The 12,870-nt window shown below is 65.7% G+C and overlaps 1 protein-coding gene across 1 annotated transcript in view; it reads right to left on the bottom strand.

The window, feature by feature from the left end:
• The window catches only part of LOC134433085 (tenascin-X-like), a gene marked incomplete at its 3' end in the record, with an annotated part of 66,642 nt that extends 54,084 nt beyond the window's left edge, over positions 1-12,558 (bottom strand). Inside the window, exons 1-9 of the mRNA XM_063181978.1 lie at positions 12,475-12,558; positions 8,544-8,757; positions 6,040-6,152; positions 4,147-4,300; positions 2,398-2,591; positions 2,095-2,235; positions 1,665-1,902; positions 689-778; positions 1-20 (exon numbers count right to left, since the gene is read on the bottom strand). The exon at positions 1-20 is cut by the window's left edge and continues 274 nt beyond it. Of these exons, the coding sequence (XP_063038048.1) occupies positions 1-20; positions 689-778; positions 1,665-1,902; positions 2,095-2,235; positions 2,398-2,591; positions 4,147-4,300; positions 6,040-6,152; positions 8,544-8,757; positions 12,475-12,558 (1,248 nt within the window). The remainder of the gene's footprint in view (positions 21-688; positions 779-1,664; positions 1,903-2,094; positions 2,236-2,397; positions 2,592-4,146; positions 4,301-6,039; positions 6,153-8,543; positions 8,758-12,474) is intronic.
• Between the last annotated feature and the right edge of the window lie 312 nt (positions 12,559-12,870).

Raw genomic sequence — 12,870 nt, 5'->3', positions numbered from 1 at the left:
CTCTTCTGGCTCGGGTTTGACTGCAATGGAGTGGGAACAGTGTGGGCACAGGCAGCTGTCTGTCCGTTCGCATGGTCATCCATATCTCCAGCCTCCCTCCATCCATCCCTCCCTTATCCCTCCATCTATCCATCCATCTCCTCCTCCATTCATGTCTGCATTCATCAGTCTCTCCATCTCTCTAATCCATGGGCCATCCATCAATCCATCATCCATCCATCCATCATCCATCCATCCATCCATCCATCCATCCATCCATCCATCATCCCTCCATCCATCCATCATCCACCCATCCATCCATCCATCCATCCATCCATCCATCCATCCATCCATCCATCCATCCATCCATCATCCATCCATCCATCCATCCATCCATCATCCATCATCCATCCATCCATCCATCCATCCATCATCCATCATCCATCCATCCATCCATCCATCCATCCATCATCCATCCATCCATCCATCCATCCATCCATCCATCCATCCATCCATCCATCATCCATCCATCCATCCATCCATCCATCATCCATCCATCCATTCATCCATCCACCATCCATCCATCCATCCATCCATCCATCCATCCATCCTCTCTCCATACCAGAATCTTCTGAACTGGATGGGACCCTTAAGGGCCATCAAATCCAACCCCTGAGCTCATCCCATCCATCATTCCCAACGTCTGTACCTGTTTTCCTCACGTCCCTCCATGGCTCCGTCACCTTCATCCTGTCCAAGTCCCCCCATTCCAGCACTTCCACCTGGTTTCCACCGTCCCCTGTCCCCAGAGAGTGCGTTACAGGACATCCCTGACACCCCATCTCCATTTCCCTCCCCAGCATGTCCTTCCCCCTGATCCCTGTGCTCCTCCTCCTTCTCAGCACGTCCTGTCCACCCATCCTCTCCATCCTCCCTGTCCCTGTCCCCCTGTCCCCCTGTCCCCTCCATCCCACCCTCCCTGGAATGTCCCTTCCCTGTCCCTGTCCTGTCCCATTCCCACCTCCCTGCATCCATCTCACTCTGATGTTCCTTTCTCCCATCCTCCATGTTCTCCATCCTCTCCATCCCACCCTCCCTGGAATGTCCCTTCCCTGTCCCTGTCCCTGTCCCCATCCTGTCCCTGTCCCTGTCCCTTCCCTGTCCCTGTCCCTGTCCCTTCCCTGTCCCTGTCCCTGTCCCCATCCTGTCCCTGTCCCTGTCCCTGTCCCTGTCCCCGTCCTGTCCCTTCCCTGTCCCCGTCCCTGTCCCCGTCCTGTCCCTGTCCTTTCCCTGTCCCTGTCCCTGTCCCCGTCCTGTCCCTGTCCCTTCCCTGTCCCTGTCCCCGTCCCTGTGCCCATCCTGTCCCCGTCCTGTCCCTGTCCCTGTCCCTGTCCCTGTCCCCGTCCTGTCCCTGTCCCACCATTCCCTCACTCTGCTGTTCCTCTCTCCCCATCTCCCTGTTCCCCATCCCCCCCATCCCACCCTGGAATGTCCCTGTCCCTGTCCCAGTCCCCGTCCTGTCCCTGTCCCTGTCCCCGTCCTGTCCCTGTCCCTGTCCCACCATCCCCTCACTCTGATGTTCCTCTCCCCCATCTCTTCCCCTCTCCACCATGTCCCTCCCTTGTCCCCCCATCCCTGAGCCCTCCTTTCCCCTGCCCGTCCCTCCCCAGTGTCCCCACAGCCACCTGCGTGTCCCCGCGCTGTCCCCAGGCCCGGGTGCCGCCGCAGGATGTAGGCCAGGATGGCACGGGCCACCCCCGGCACCGTCTGGTTGCCACGCAGAGGGAACTTGGTGGCCCGGAGGTGGCTCTCGAGACGCTGCAGCAGGGAGCCACCGTACGGGGACAGCCGGGCCACCAGGTCCTGCAGGGAGGGGACGCCTGGGGACAGGGGGGACCACGGGGACTCTGGGGACCACGGGGACTCTGGGGACCATGGGGGTGGAGGAGACCCTGGGGACACTGGGGACCCTGGCAGCTCTGGGAACTCTGGGGACATTGGGAACTCTGGGGACTCTGGGGACACTGATGACCCTGGGGATCCTGGTGACCCTGGGGATTCTGGTGACCCTGGGGACTCTGGTGGCACTGGTGACCCTGGTGACTCTGGTGACACCGGTGACCCTGGGGACTCTGGTGACACTGGTGACTCTGGGAATTCTGGTGACACTGGTGACCGTGGGCGCTCTGGTGGCACCGGTGACCCTGGGGACTCTGGTGACACTGGTGACCCTGGGGACTCTGGTGACACTGGTGACTCTGGGAATTCTGGTGGCACAGGTGACCCTGGGGACTCTGGTGGCACTGGTGACTCTGGGAATTCTGGTGGCACAGGTGACCCTGGGCGCTCTGGTGGCACCGGTGACCTCGCGGGAGCTGGCGATCCCAGGGACCCTCGAGCTGCTGGAGATGCTGGAACCTTGGGAGATGCTGGTGACCCCAAGGACCCGGGTGACCCCAGGGACAAGTCTGGCGACAGGGGTGACACCGGTGACCCTGGGGACCCTGGGGACTCTGGGGCTCCTCGGGCTGATGGTGCCACTGCTGGGGACCCCAGGGAGCCCTGAGGTGACCCCGGGGACCCCTCGTGGTGGGGCACGGACGGGGTGAGCGCTGTGGAGCAAAGGGGAGCCGTGTCACCAATGTGCCACAGAGACTGGGGACATCCCTGTCCCCATCCCTGTGCCATCCCCACTGTCCCTACGCCATCCTGTCCCTGTCCCCATGCCACCCACTGTCCCCACTGCCACTCCTGTCCCTGCTGTGTCCCTCACTCCATCTCGGTGCCCGCTGCCTTGTCCCCAGGGGTCCCCAGGTGTCCCTGAGGTGTCCCTGGGGTGTGCCCAGGTGTCCCCACCTGTGCACAGGTGCAGGACCCTCTCTCCACCCCCCTCCCAATGCCATTCCCACCCTCACCCCAATCCTGTTTCCCCACCATGTCCCTGTGGTGTCCCCAGGTGTCCCCAGGTGTCCCTGTGGTGTCCCCAGGTGTCCCCAGGTGTCCCCACCTGTGCACAGGTGCAGGACCCTCTCTCCACCCCCCTCCCAATGCCATTCCCACCCTCACCCCAATCCTGTTTCCCCACCATGTCCCTGTGGTGTCCCCAGGTGTCCCCAGGTGTCCCCAGGTGTCCCCAGGTGTCCCCAGGTGTCCCCACCTGTGCACAGGTGCAGGACCCTCTCTCCACCCTCACCCCCATGCCATCCCCACCCTCACTCCGTTCCTGTTTCCCTACCCCTTGCCATGTCCCCACCGTGTCCCCAGGTGTCCCCAGGTGTCCCTGTGGTGTCCCCAGGTGTCCCCACCTGTGCGCAGCCGCAGGACCCTCTCTCCACCCTCACCCCCATCCCATTCCCACCCTCACCCCAATCCTGCTGCCCTGCCCTGTCCCCACAGTGATCCCAGGTGTCCCCAGGTGTCCCTGTGGTGTCCCCAGGTGTCCCCAGGTGTCTCCACCTGTGCACAGGTGCAGGACCCTCTCTCCATCCTCACCCCCCTGCCATTCCCACCCTCACCCCGTTCCTCTTTCCCCACCGTGTCCCCAGGTGTCCCCAGGTGTCCCCACCATGTCCCCAGGTGTCCTCAGGTGTCCCCAGGTGTCCCCAGGTGTCCCTGGGGTGTCCCCAGGTGTCCCCAGGTGTCCCCAGGTGTCCCCACCTGTGCACAGGTGCAGGACCCTCTCTCCACCCTCCTCCCAATGCCATCCCCACCCTCACCCCGTTCCTGTTTCCCCACCCCTTGCCATGTCCCCACCGTGCCCCCAGGTGTCCCCACCATGTCCCCAGGTGTCCCCAGGTGTCCCCACCTGTGCGCAGCCGCAGGACCCTCTCTCCACCCTCACCCCCATCCCATTCCCACCCTCACCCCAATCCTGCTGCCCTGCCCTGTCCCCACAGTGATCCCAGGTGTCCCCAGGTGTCCCTGTGGTGTCCCCAGGTGTCCCCAGGTGTCCCCAGGTGTCCCCACCTGTGCGCAGCCGCAGGACCCTCTCTCCATCCTCACCCCCCTGCCATTCCCACCCTCACCCCGTTCCTCTTTCCCCACCGTGTCCCCAGGTGTCCCCAGGTGTCCCCACCATGTCCCCAGGTGTCCTCAGGTGTCCCCAGGTGTCCCCAGGTGTCCCTGGGGTGTCCCCAGGTGTCCCCAGGTGTCCCCAGGTGTCCCCACCTGTGCGCAGCCGCAGGACCCCGGGTGCCCCCAGGTGCGGCCCCCGCCGGGCCTGCACCAGCAGCTCGAAGGGGCGGCCTGGGGACAGCCCTGTCACCGAGAAGGCGACGGCGGAGCTGGGCAGCTCGTGCGTCGTCATGGCCACCGGGTCATCCTGGGGACATTCGGGGACACAGTGAGGGGGACACGGGGGCACCACGGGGACGCCACTGGGACACACTGGGGACACACTGGGGACACACTGGGGACACCACAGGGACACACTGGGGACACACTGGGACACACTGGGGACACACTGGGGACACACTGAACACTGGGGACACGCAGGGGACACCACAGGGACACACTGGGGACACCACAGGGACACACTGGGGACACACTGGGGACACCACGGGGACACTGGGGACACAATGGGGACACACTGGGGACACCACAGGGACACTGGGGACACACTGGGGACACACTGGGGACACACTGAACACTGGGGACACACAGGGGACACCACAGGGACACACTGGGGACACACTGGGACACACTGGGGACACAATGGGGACTCCATGGGACACACTGGGGGACACCATGGGGACACCGCAGGGAACACTGGGGACACACTGGGGACACACTGAACACTGGGGACACACTGGGGACACACTGAACACTAGGGACACACTGGGGACACCACAGGGACACAATGGGGACACACTGGGGACACCCTAGGAATGTGTTGGGAGCTTGAGGGACACCTTGGAGACGTGTTGGGGGACACAGTGAGGACAGGGTGGTGACTCATTGGGGGACACAATGGGGACACACCGGGAACGTGGTGGAGACACCACAGGGAACATTGGGGACACACTGGGGACACACTGGGGACACACTGGGAACGTGTTGGTGACACCATAGGACACTATGGGGACACATTGGGGACACCATGGGGACACAATGGGGACACCATGGGGAAACCATGGGGACACTACAGGGAACATTGGGGACACACTGGGGACACCACAGGGAGCACTGGGGACACATTGGGGACACACTGGGGACACCATGGGGACACCATGGGGACACCATGGGACACATTGGGGACACACTGGGGGAAACCATGGGGACACCACAGGGAACATTGGGGACACACTGGGGACACACTGGGGACACAGCGGGGACACGTTGGGGACACACTGGGGACACACTGGGGACATGCTGGGGGCATGCACATGTTTGGGACACATTTTGGGGGACACAAGGGGACACCTTGGGGACACACCGGGATGATTTGGGGACATGTTGGGCTCTTCCCCTTGTGGCCACACGGTGGCACTGGGGCGGTGCCCCTGGCATGTCCCTGTTCCCGCTGTGTCCCCTCCTGTCCCTGTGCCACGCCCACGTGTCCCCTCCCGTCCCTGTGCCACCCCCGCGTGTCACCTCCTGTCCCTGTGCCACCCCCGTGTCCCCATCACCAGTGGCACCAGTGTCCCCTCCTGTGCCACCCCCGTGTCCCCATCACCAGTGGCACCAGTGTCCCCTCCTGTCCCTGTGCCACCCCGGTGTCCCCACTCACCAGTGGCAGCAGTGTCCCCTCCTGCCCCTGTGCCACCCCCGTGTCCCCACTCACCAGTGGCACCAGTGTCCCCTGCTGTGCCACCCCCGTGTCCCCTCCTGTGCCTGTGCCACCCCCGTGTCCCCACTCACCAGTGTCACCCGCTGTGCCACCCCCGTGTCCCCACTCACCAGTGGCACCAGTGCCACCCCCGTGTCCCCACTCACCAGTGTCACCCGCTGTGCCACCCCCGTGTCCCCACTCACCAGTGGCACCAGTGTCACCCGCTGTGCCACCCCCGTGTCCCCACTCACCAGTGTCACCCGCTGTGCCACCCCCGTGTCCCCACTCACCAGTGGCACCAGTGTCACCCGGTAGCCGTCGGGTGGCACCGGGGGCTGGCCCCAGGTGATGCGCAGCGACGTCGGCGTGCGGGAGGCCAGGCGGGGTGACACCCAGGGCACCTCTGAGGGGACACAACGGGGACACCGTGGGGACAGAGCGGGGACAGAGCGGGGACAGAGCGGGGACAGCGTGGGGACAGAGCGGGGACAGCGTGGGGACAGAGCTGGGACAGAGTGGGGACAGAGCGGGGACAGAGCGGGGACAGAGCGGGGACAGAGTGGGGACAGAGCTGGGACAGCGTGGGGACAGAGCTGGGACAGAGTGGGGACACCGTGGGGACAGTGTGGGGACAGAGCGGGGACACCGTGGGGACAGAGCGGGGACAGAGCGGGGACAGAGCGGGGACAGCGTGGGGACAGAGCGGGGACAGCGTGGGGACAGAGCTGGGACAGAGTGGGGACAGCGTGGGGACAGAGTGGGGACAGAGCGGGGACACCGTGGGGACAGAGTGGGGACACCGTGGGGACAGAGTGGGGACAGAGCGGGGACAGAGCGGGGACAGCGTGGGGACAGTGCGGGGACAGAGTGGGGACAGCGTGGGGACAGTGTGGGGACAGAGCTGGGACAGAGTGGGGACAGAGCGGGGACAGAGTGGGGACACCGTGGGGACAGAGTGGGGACAGAGCGGGGACACCGTGGGGACAGAGTGGGGACAGAGCTGGGACAGAGTGGGGACACCGTGGGGACAGAGTGGGGACAGAGCGGGGACACCGTGGGGACAGAGTGGGGACACCGTGGGGACAGAGCGGGGACAGAGCGGGGACAGAGCGGGGACAGCGTGGGGACAGTGTGGGGACAGAGCTGGGACAGAGTGGGGACAGCGTGGGGACACCGTGGGGACAGAGTGGGGACACCGTGGGGACAGAGTGGGGACAGAGCGGGGACAGCGTGGGGACAGAGCGGGGACAGAGCTGGGACAGAGCGGGGACACTGTGGGGACAGCGTGGGGACAGAGTGGGGACAGAGCGGGGACAGAGCGGGGACAGAGCGGGGACAGCGTGGGGACACTGTGGGGACAGAGTGGGGACAGCGTGGGGACAGAGCGGGGACAGAGCGGGGACACTGTGGGGACAGTGTGGGGACAGAGTGGGGACAGAGCTGGGACAGAGCGGGGACACTGTGGGGACAGTGTGGGGACAGAGTGGGGACACCGTGGGGACAGAGCGGGGACACCGTGGGGACAGAGTGGGGACACTGTGGGGGCAGCTCAGGGACAGTGTGGGACAGTGCAGGGACACCGTGAGGATAGGGCACGGACACCTTGGGGACACTTTGGGGACACCTTGGGGACACACTGGGGACACTGTGGGGACACCTTGGGGACCCCTTGGGGACACATTGGGGACACCTTTGGGGCACTTTGGGGACACATTGGGGACACCGTGGGGACACATTGGGGACACACTGGGGACACTGCGGGGACACCATGGGGACACATTAGGGACACACTGGGGACACCTTGGGGACACCGTGGGGACACACTGGGGACACACTGGGGACACCGCGGGTCACCGTGACGCACCCACGTGGCAGCGGGCGCCGCCCCAGCCCGGGTGGGGAGGACAGGGGGTCCCTTTGGGGCACACTGGGGACACACTGGGGACACCGTGGGGACACATTGGGGACACCGAGGGGACACCGTGGGGACACATTGGGGACACACTGGGGACACCTTGGGGACACAGTGGGGACACACTGGGGACACCGTGGGGACACACTGGGGACACCTTTGGGGCACTTTGGGGACACACTGGGGACACATTAGGGACACCTTGGGGACACACTGGGGACACCGTGGGGACACCTTGGGGACACCTTGGGGACACCTTGGGGACACTTTCGGGACACACTGGGGACACCGTGGGGAGACATTGGGGACACCATGGGGACACCTTGGGGACACATTGGGGACACCTTGGGGACACACTGGGGACACCGTGGGGACACACTGGGGACACACTGGGGACACACTGGGGACACCGCAGGGACACCGTGGGAACACCTTGGGGACACATTAGGGACACACTGGGGACACACTGGGGACACCGTGGGGACACATTGGGGACACCGTGGGGACACATTAGGGACACATTGGGGACACCGTGGGGACACACTGGGGACACACTGGGGACACACTGGGGACACCTTGTGGACACCGTGGGGACACCTTGGGGACACCGTGGGGACACCATGGGGACACATTGGGGACACCTTTGGGGCACTTTGGGGACACACTGAGGACACTGCGGGGACACCTTGGGGACACCTTGGGGACACAGTGGGGACACCTTGGGGACACCTTGGGGACACCTTGGGGACACACTGGGGACACACTGGGGACACTTTCGGGACACACTGGGGACACCGTGGGGAGACATTGGGGACACCATGGGGACACATTGGGGACACACTGGGGACACCGTGGGGACACACTGGGGACACCGTGACGCACCGACGTGGCAGCGGGCGCCGCCCCAGCCGGGCGCGCAGGCGGCCGTGCCGCAGTCGGGGCCGCTCCAGCCCGGGAAGCAGCGGCAGCGGCCCCGCTCGCACCGGCCCTGGTCGCTGCAGCCGCGGGGACACGCGGGCCGGGGCGGCGCCGGGGGCGGGGCCTCGCCCGAGGGGGCGGGGCAAGCGCAGGCCCCGCCCGCGGGGGGGGCGCAGAGCTGCACGGAGCGGCCTGTGGGGGGGGGAGGGGGGGACACACGGACAGAGGGGTGAGACACGGTGACCCCCCAAAATGACCCCCCAAACCCACCCGTTGACCCCCAAAATGACCCCCCAAACCCACCCGTTGACCCCCCAAAATGACCCCCCAAACCCACCAATGACCCCCCAAAATGACCCCCCAAAACCCACCCGTTGACCCCCCCAATGACCCCCCCAAACCCCCCCAGTGTCCCCCCCAAAACCCCCCCAGTGTCCCCCCAATGACCCCCGGTGACCCCCCCAATGACCCCCCCGTGACCCTCCCAAAACCCACCCAGTGACTCCCCAATGACCCCCAATGACCCCCCAAAACCCACCTCAGTGTCCCCCCCAAAACCCCCCCAGTGTCCCCCCAATGACCCCCGGTGACCCCCAATGACCCCCCAAAACCCCCCCAGTGTCCCCCCAATGACCCCCGGTGACCCCCCCAAAACCCACCCAGTGACCCCCCAATGACCCCCCAGTGACCCCCCCGGTGACTCCCCCAGTGACCCCCAATGACCCCCCCAAAACCCACCCCAGTGTCCCCCCAGTGACCCCCGGTGACCCCCCAAATCCCACCTCAGTGTCCCCCCAATGACCCCCGGTGACCTCCCCGGTGACCCCCCCAGTGACCCCCAATGTCCCCCCCAAAACCCACCTCAGTGTCCCCCCAATGACCCCCGGTGACCTCCCCGGTGACGCCCCCAGTGACCCCCGGTGACCCCCCAAAACCCACCCAGTGTCCCCCCAGTGACCCCACAATGACCCCCCAATATCGTCACCAATGTCCCCCCAGTGACCCCTTGGTGACCTCCCCAGCGACCCTCCAATGACCCCCCCGTGACCCCGAATGACTCCACCAATGTCCCCCCAGTGTCCCCCAATGTCCCCCCAGTGTCCCTCCCAATCCCCCAAGGACACCCAGTGACCCCAATGCCCCCCCAATGTCCCCCCTTGTCCCCAATGTCCCCCAATGTCCCCCATGTCCCCATGTCCCCATGTCCCCAATGTCCCCAATGTCCCCAATGTCCCCAATGTCCCCCAATGTCCCCCATGTCCCCATGTCCCCAATGTCCCCAATGTCCCCAATGTCCCCCAATGTCCCCAATGTCCCCCAATGTCCCCCCAGTGTCCCCCATGTCCCCCATGTCCCCAATGCCCCCCATGTCCCCAGTGTCCCCCTGTCCTGTGTCCCCAATGTCCCCCATATCACCAGTGTCCCCACTGTCCCCAATGTCCCCCAATGTCCCCTATGTCCCCCATATCACCAGTGTCCCCACTGTCCCCCAATGTCCCCAGTGTCCCCCTGTCCTCCCTGTGTCCTCCATGTCCCCAATGTCCCCAATGTCCCAAATGCCCCCCAATGTCCTCCCAGTGTCCCCTGTCCTGTGTCCCCAATGTCCCCCATATCACCAGTGTCCCCAATGTCCCCCATGTCCCCCATGTCCCCCATATCACGAGTGTCCCCCATATCACCAGTGTCCCCAACGCCCCCCATGTCCCCAGTGTCCCCCTGCCCTCCCTGTGCTCCCCTGTCCCATCCTGGGGCGCTCCCATGTCCCCTCCATGTCCCCAACCTCTGTCACCTGTCCCAGCCTCGTGCTCTGCCATGTGCCCCCCATGCTCCCAATGCCCCCCCAATGTCCCCCCAATGTCCTTCATGTCCCCCTTGTCCCTGTAATGTCCCCAATGTCCCCAATGTCCCCAATGTCCCCCCTTGTCCCCATGTCCCCCCATGTCCCCCATGTCCCCCAATGTCCCCAATGTCCCCATGTCCCCCATGTCCCCAATGTCCCCAATGTCCCCCTTGTCCCTGCAATGTCCCCAATGTCCCCATGTCCCAAATGTCCCCAATGTCCCCCATGTCCCAAATGTCCCCAATGTCCCCATTGTCCCCCTTGTCCCCCTTGTCCCTGCAATGTCCCCCAATGTCCCCCATGTCCCCAGTGTCCCCCACGTCCCCAATGTCCCCAATGTCCCCAATGTCCCCGCTGTCCCCTGTCACCTGTCCCAGCCTGCGGTCCCCCCGTGTCCCCGCAGTGTCCCCAATGTCCCCATTGTCCCCGCTGTCCCCTGTCACCTGTCCTGGCCTGCGGTCCCCCCGTGTCCCCACAGTGTCCCCAGTGTCCCCAGTGTCCCCCCGCTGTCCCCTGTCACCTGTCCCGGCCTGCGGTCCCCCCGTGTCCCCGCAGTGTCCCCAATGTCCCCGCAGTGTCCCCAATGTCCCCCATGTCCCCGCTGTCCCCATTGTCCCCGCTGTCCCCTGTCACCTGTCCCGGCCTGCGGTCCCCCCGTGTCCCCGCAGTGTCCCCAATGTCCCCATTGTCCCCGCTGTCCCCTGTCACCTGTCCTGGCCTGCGGTCCCCCCGTGTCCCCGCAGTGTCCCCAGTGTCCCCAATGTCCCCCCGCTGTCCCCTGTCACCTGTCCCGGCCTGCGGTCCCCCCGTGTCCCCGCAGTGTCCCCAGTGTCCCCAGTGTCCCCAATGTCCCCAATGTCCCTCCAATGTCCCCAATGTCCCCATTGTCCCCGCTGTCCCCTGTCACCTGTCCCGGCCTGCGGTCCCCCCGTGTCCCCACAGTGTCCCCAGTGTCCCCAATGTCCCCGCTGTCCCCTGTCACCTGTCCCGGCCTGCGGTCCCCCCGTGTCCCCGCAGTGTCCCCAGTGTCCCCATTGTCCCCAATGTCCCCAATGTCCCCCCAATGTCCCCAATGTCCCCAGTGTCCCCAATGTCCCCTGTCACCTGTCCCGGCCTGCGGTCCCCCCGTGTCCCCGCAGTGTCCCCAATGTCCCCAATGTCCCCAATGTCCCCTGTCACCTGTCCCGGCCTGCGGTCCCCCCGTGTCCCCGCAGTGTCCCCAGTGTCCCCATTGTCCCCAATGTCCCCTGTCACCTGTCCCGGCCTGCGGTCCCCCCGTGTCCCCGCAGTGTCCCCAATGTCCCCATTGTCCCCGCTGTCCCCTGTCACCTGTCCCGGCCTGCGGTCCCCCCGTGTCCCCGCAGTGTCCCCAATGTCCCCAGTGTCCCCAATGTCCCCTGTCACCTGTCCCGGCCTGCGGTCCCCCCGTGTCCCCGCAGTGTCCCCAGTGTCCCCATTGTCCCCAATGTCCCCTGTCACCTGTCCCGGCCTGCGGTCCCCCCGTGTCCCCCATTGTCCCCAATGTCCCCGCTGTCCCCTGTCACCTGTCCCGGCCTGCGGTCCCCCCGTGTCCCCGCAGTGTCCCCAGTGTCCCCAATGTCCCCAATGTCCCCAATGTCCCCCCGCTGTCCCCTGTCACCTGTCCCGGCCTGCGGTCCCCCCGTGTCCCCGCAGTGTCCCCAATGTCCCCGCAGTGTCCCCAATGTCCCCCATGTCCCAAATGTCCCCAATGTCCCCGCTGTCCCCTGTCACCTGTCCCGGCCTGCGGTCCCCCCGTGTCCCCGCAGTGTCCCCATTGTCCCCAATGTCCCCAATGTCCCCCCAATGTCCCCAATGTCCCCAGTGTCCCCAATGTCCCCTGTCACCTGTCCCGGCCTGCGGTCCCCCCGTGTCCCCGCAGTGTCCCCTCAGTGCCCGCACGTGTCCCTCGAGCTCCCGCAGCCGCCGCAGCACATCGGCCAGCGCCGCCCCGCACGGCCCGGGGACAGGGGACACCGCGGGGGACACGGATGGTGGCACCGCGGGGGACACCGGGGGTGGCACCGGGGGTGGCACCGGGGGTGGCACCGGGGGTGGCACCGCCTCCCCCCGCAGCGCCAGCGCCAGCAGCAGCAGCCGCAGCTCCAGGGACACCGGCATCGTCCTGCGGGACAGCACAGGGACATGGGGACATCGTGGGGACATCTGGGGACATCGTGGGGACATCATGGGGACATGGGGACATCGTGGGGACGTGGGGACATCGTGGGGACATGGGGACATCGTGGGGACATGGGGACATGGATGGGGACATGGGGACATGGGGACATGGGGACATTGTGGGGACATCGTGGGGACATGGGGACATCGTGGGGACATCGTGGGGACATCGTGGGGACATGGATGGGGACGTCGTGGGGACATCTGGGGACATCTGGGGACATCGTGGGGACATCTGGGGACATCGTGGGG

The sequence above is a fragment of the Melospiza melodia genome, unplaced genomic scaffold, assembly GCF_035770615.1.
Source record: "Melospiza melodia melodia isolate bMelMel2 unplaced genomic scaffold, bMelMel2.pri scaffold_114, whole genome shotgun sequence".
Classification (NCBI taxonomy): domain Eukaryota; kingdom Metazoa; phylum Chordata; class Aves; order Passeriformes; family Passerellidae; genus Melospiza; species Melospiza melodia.
The sequence above is the reverse complement of the archived record's forward strand: the minus strand, read 5'-3'. Positions and strand labels throughout refer to the sequence as shown.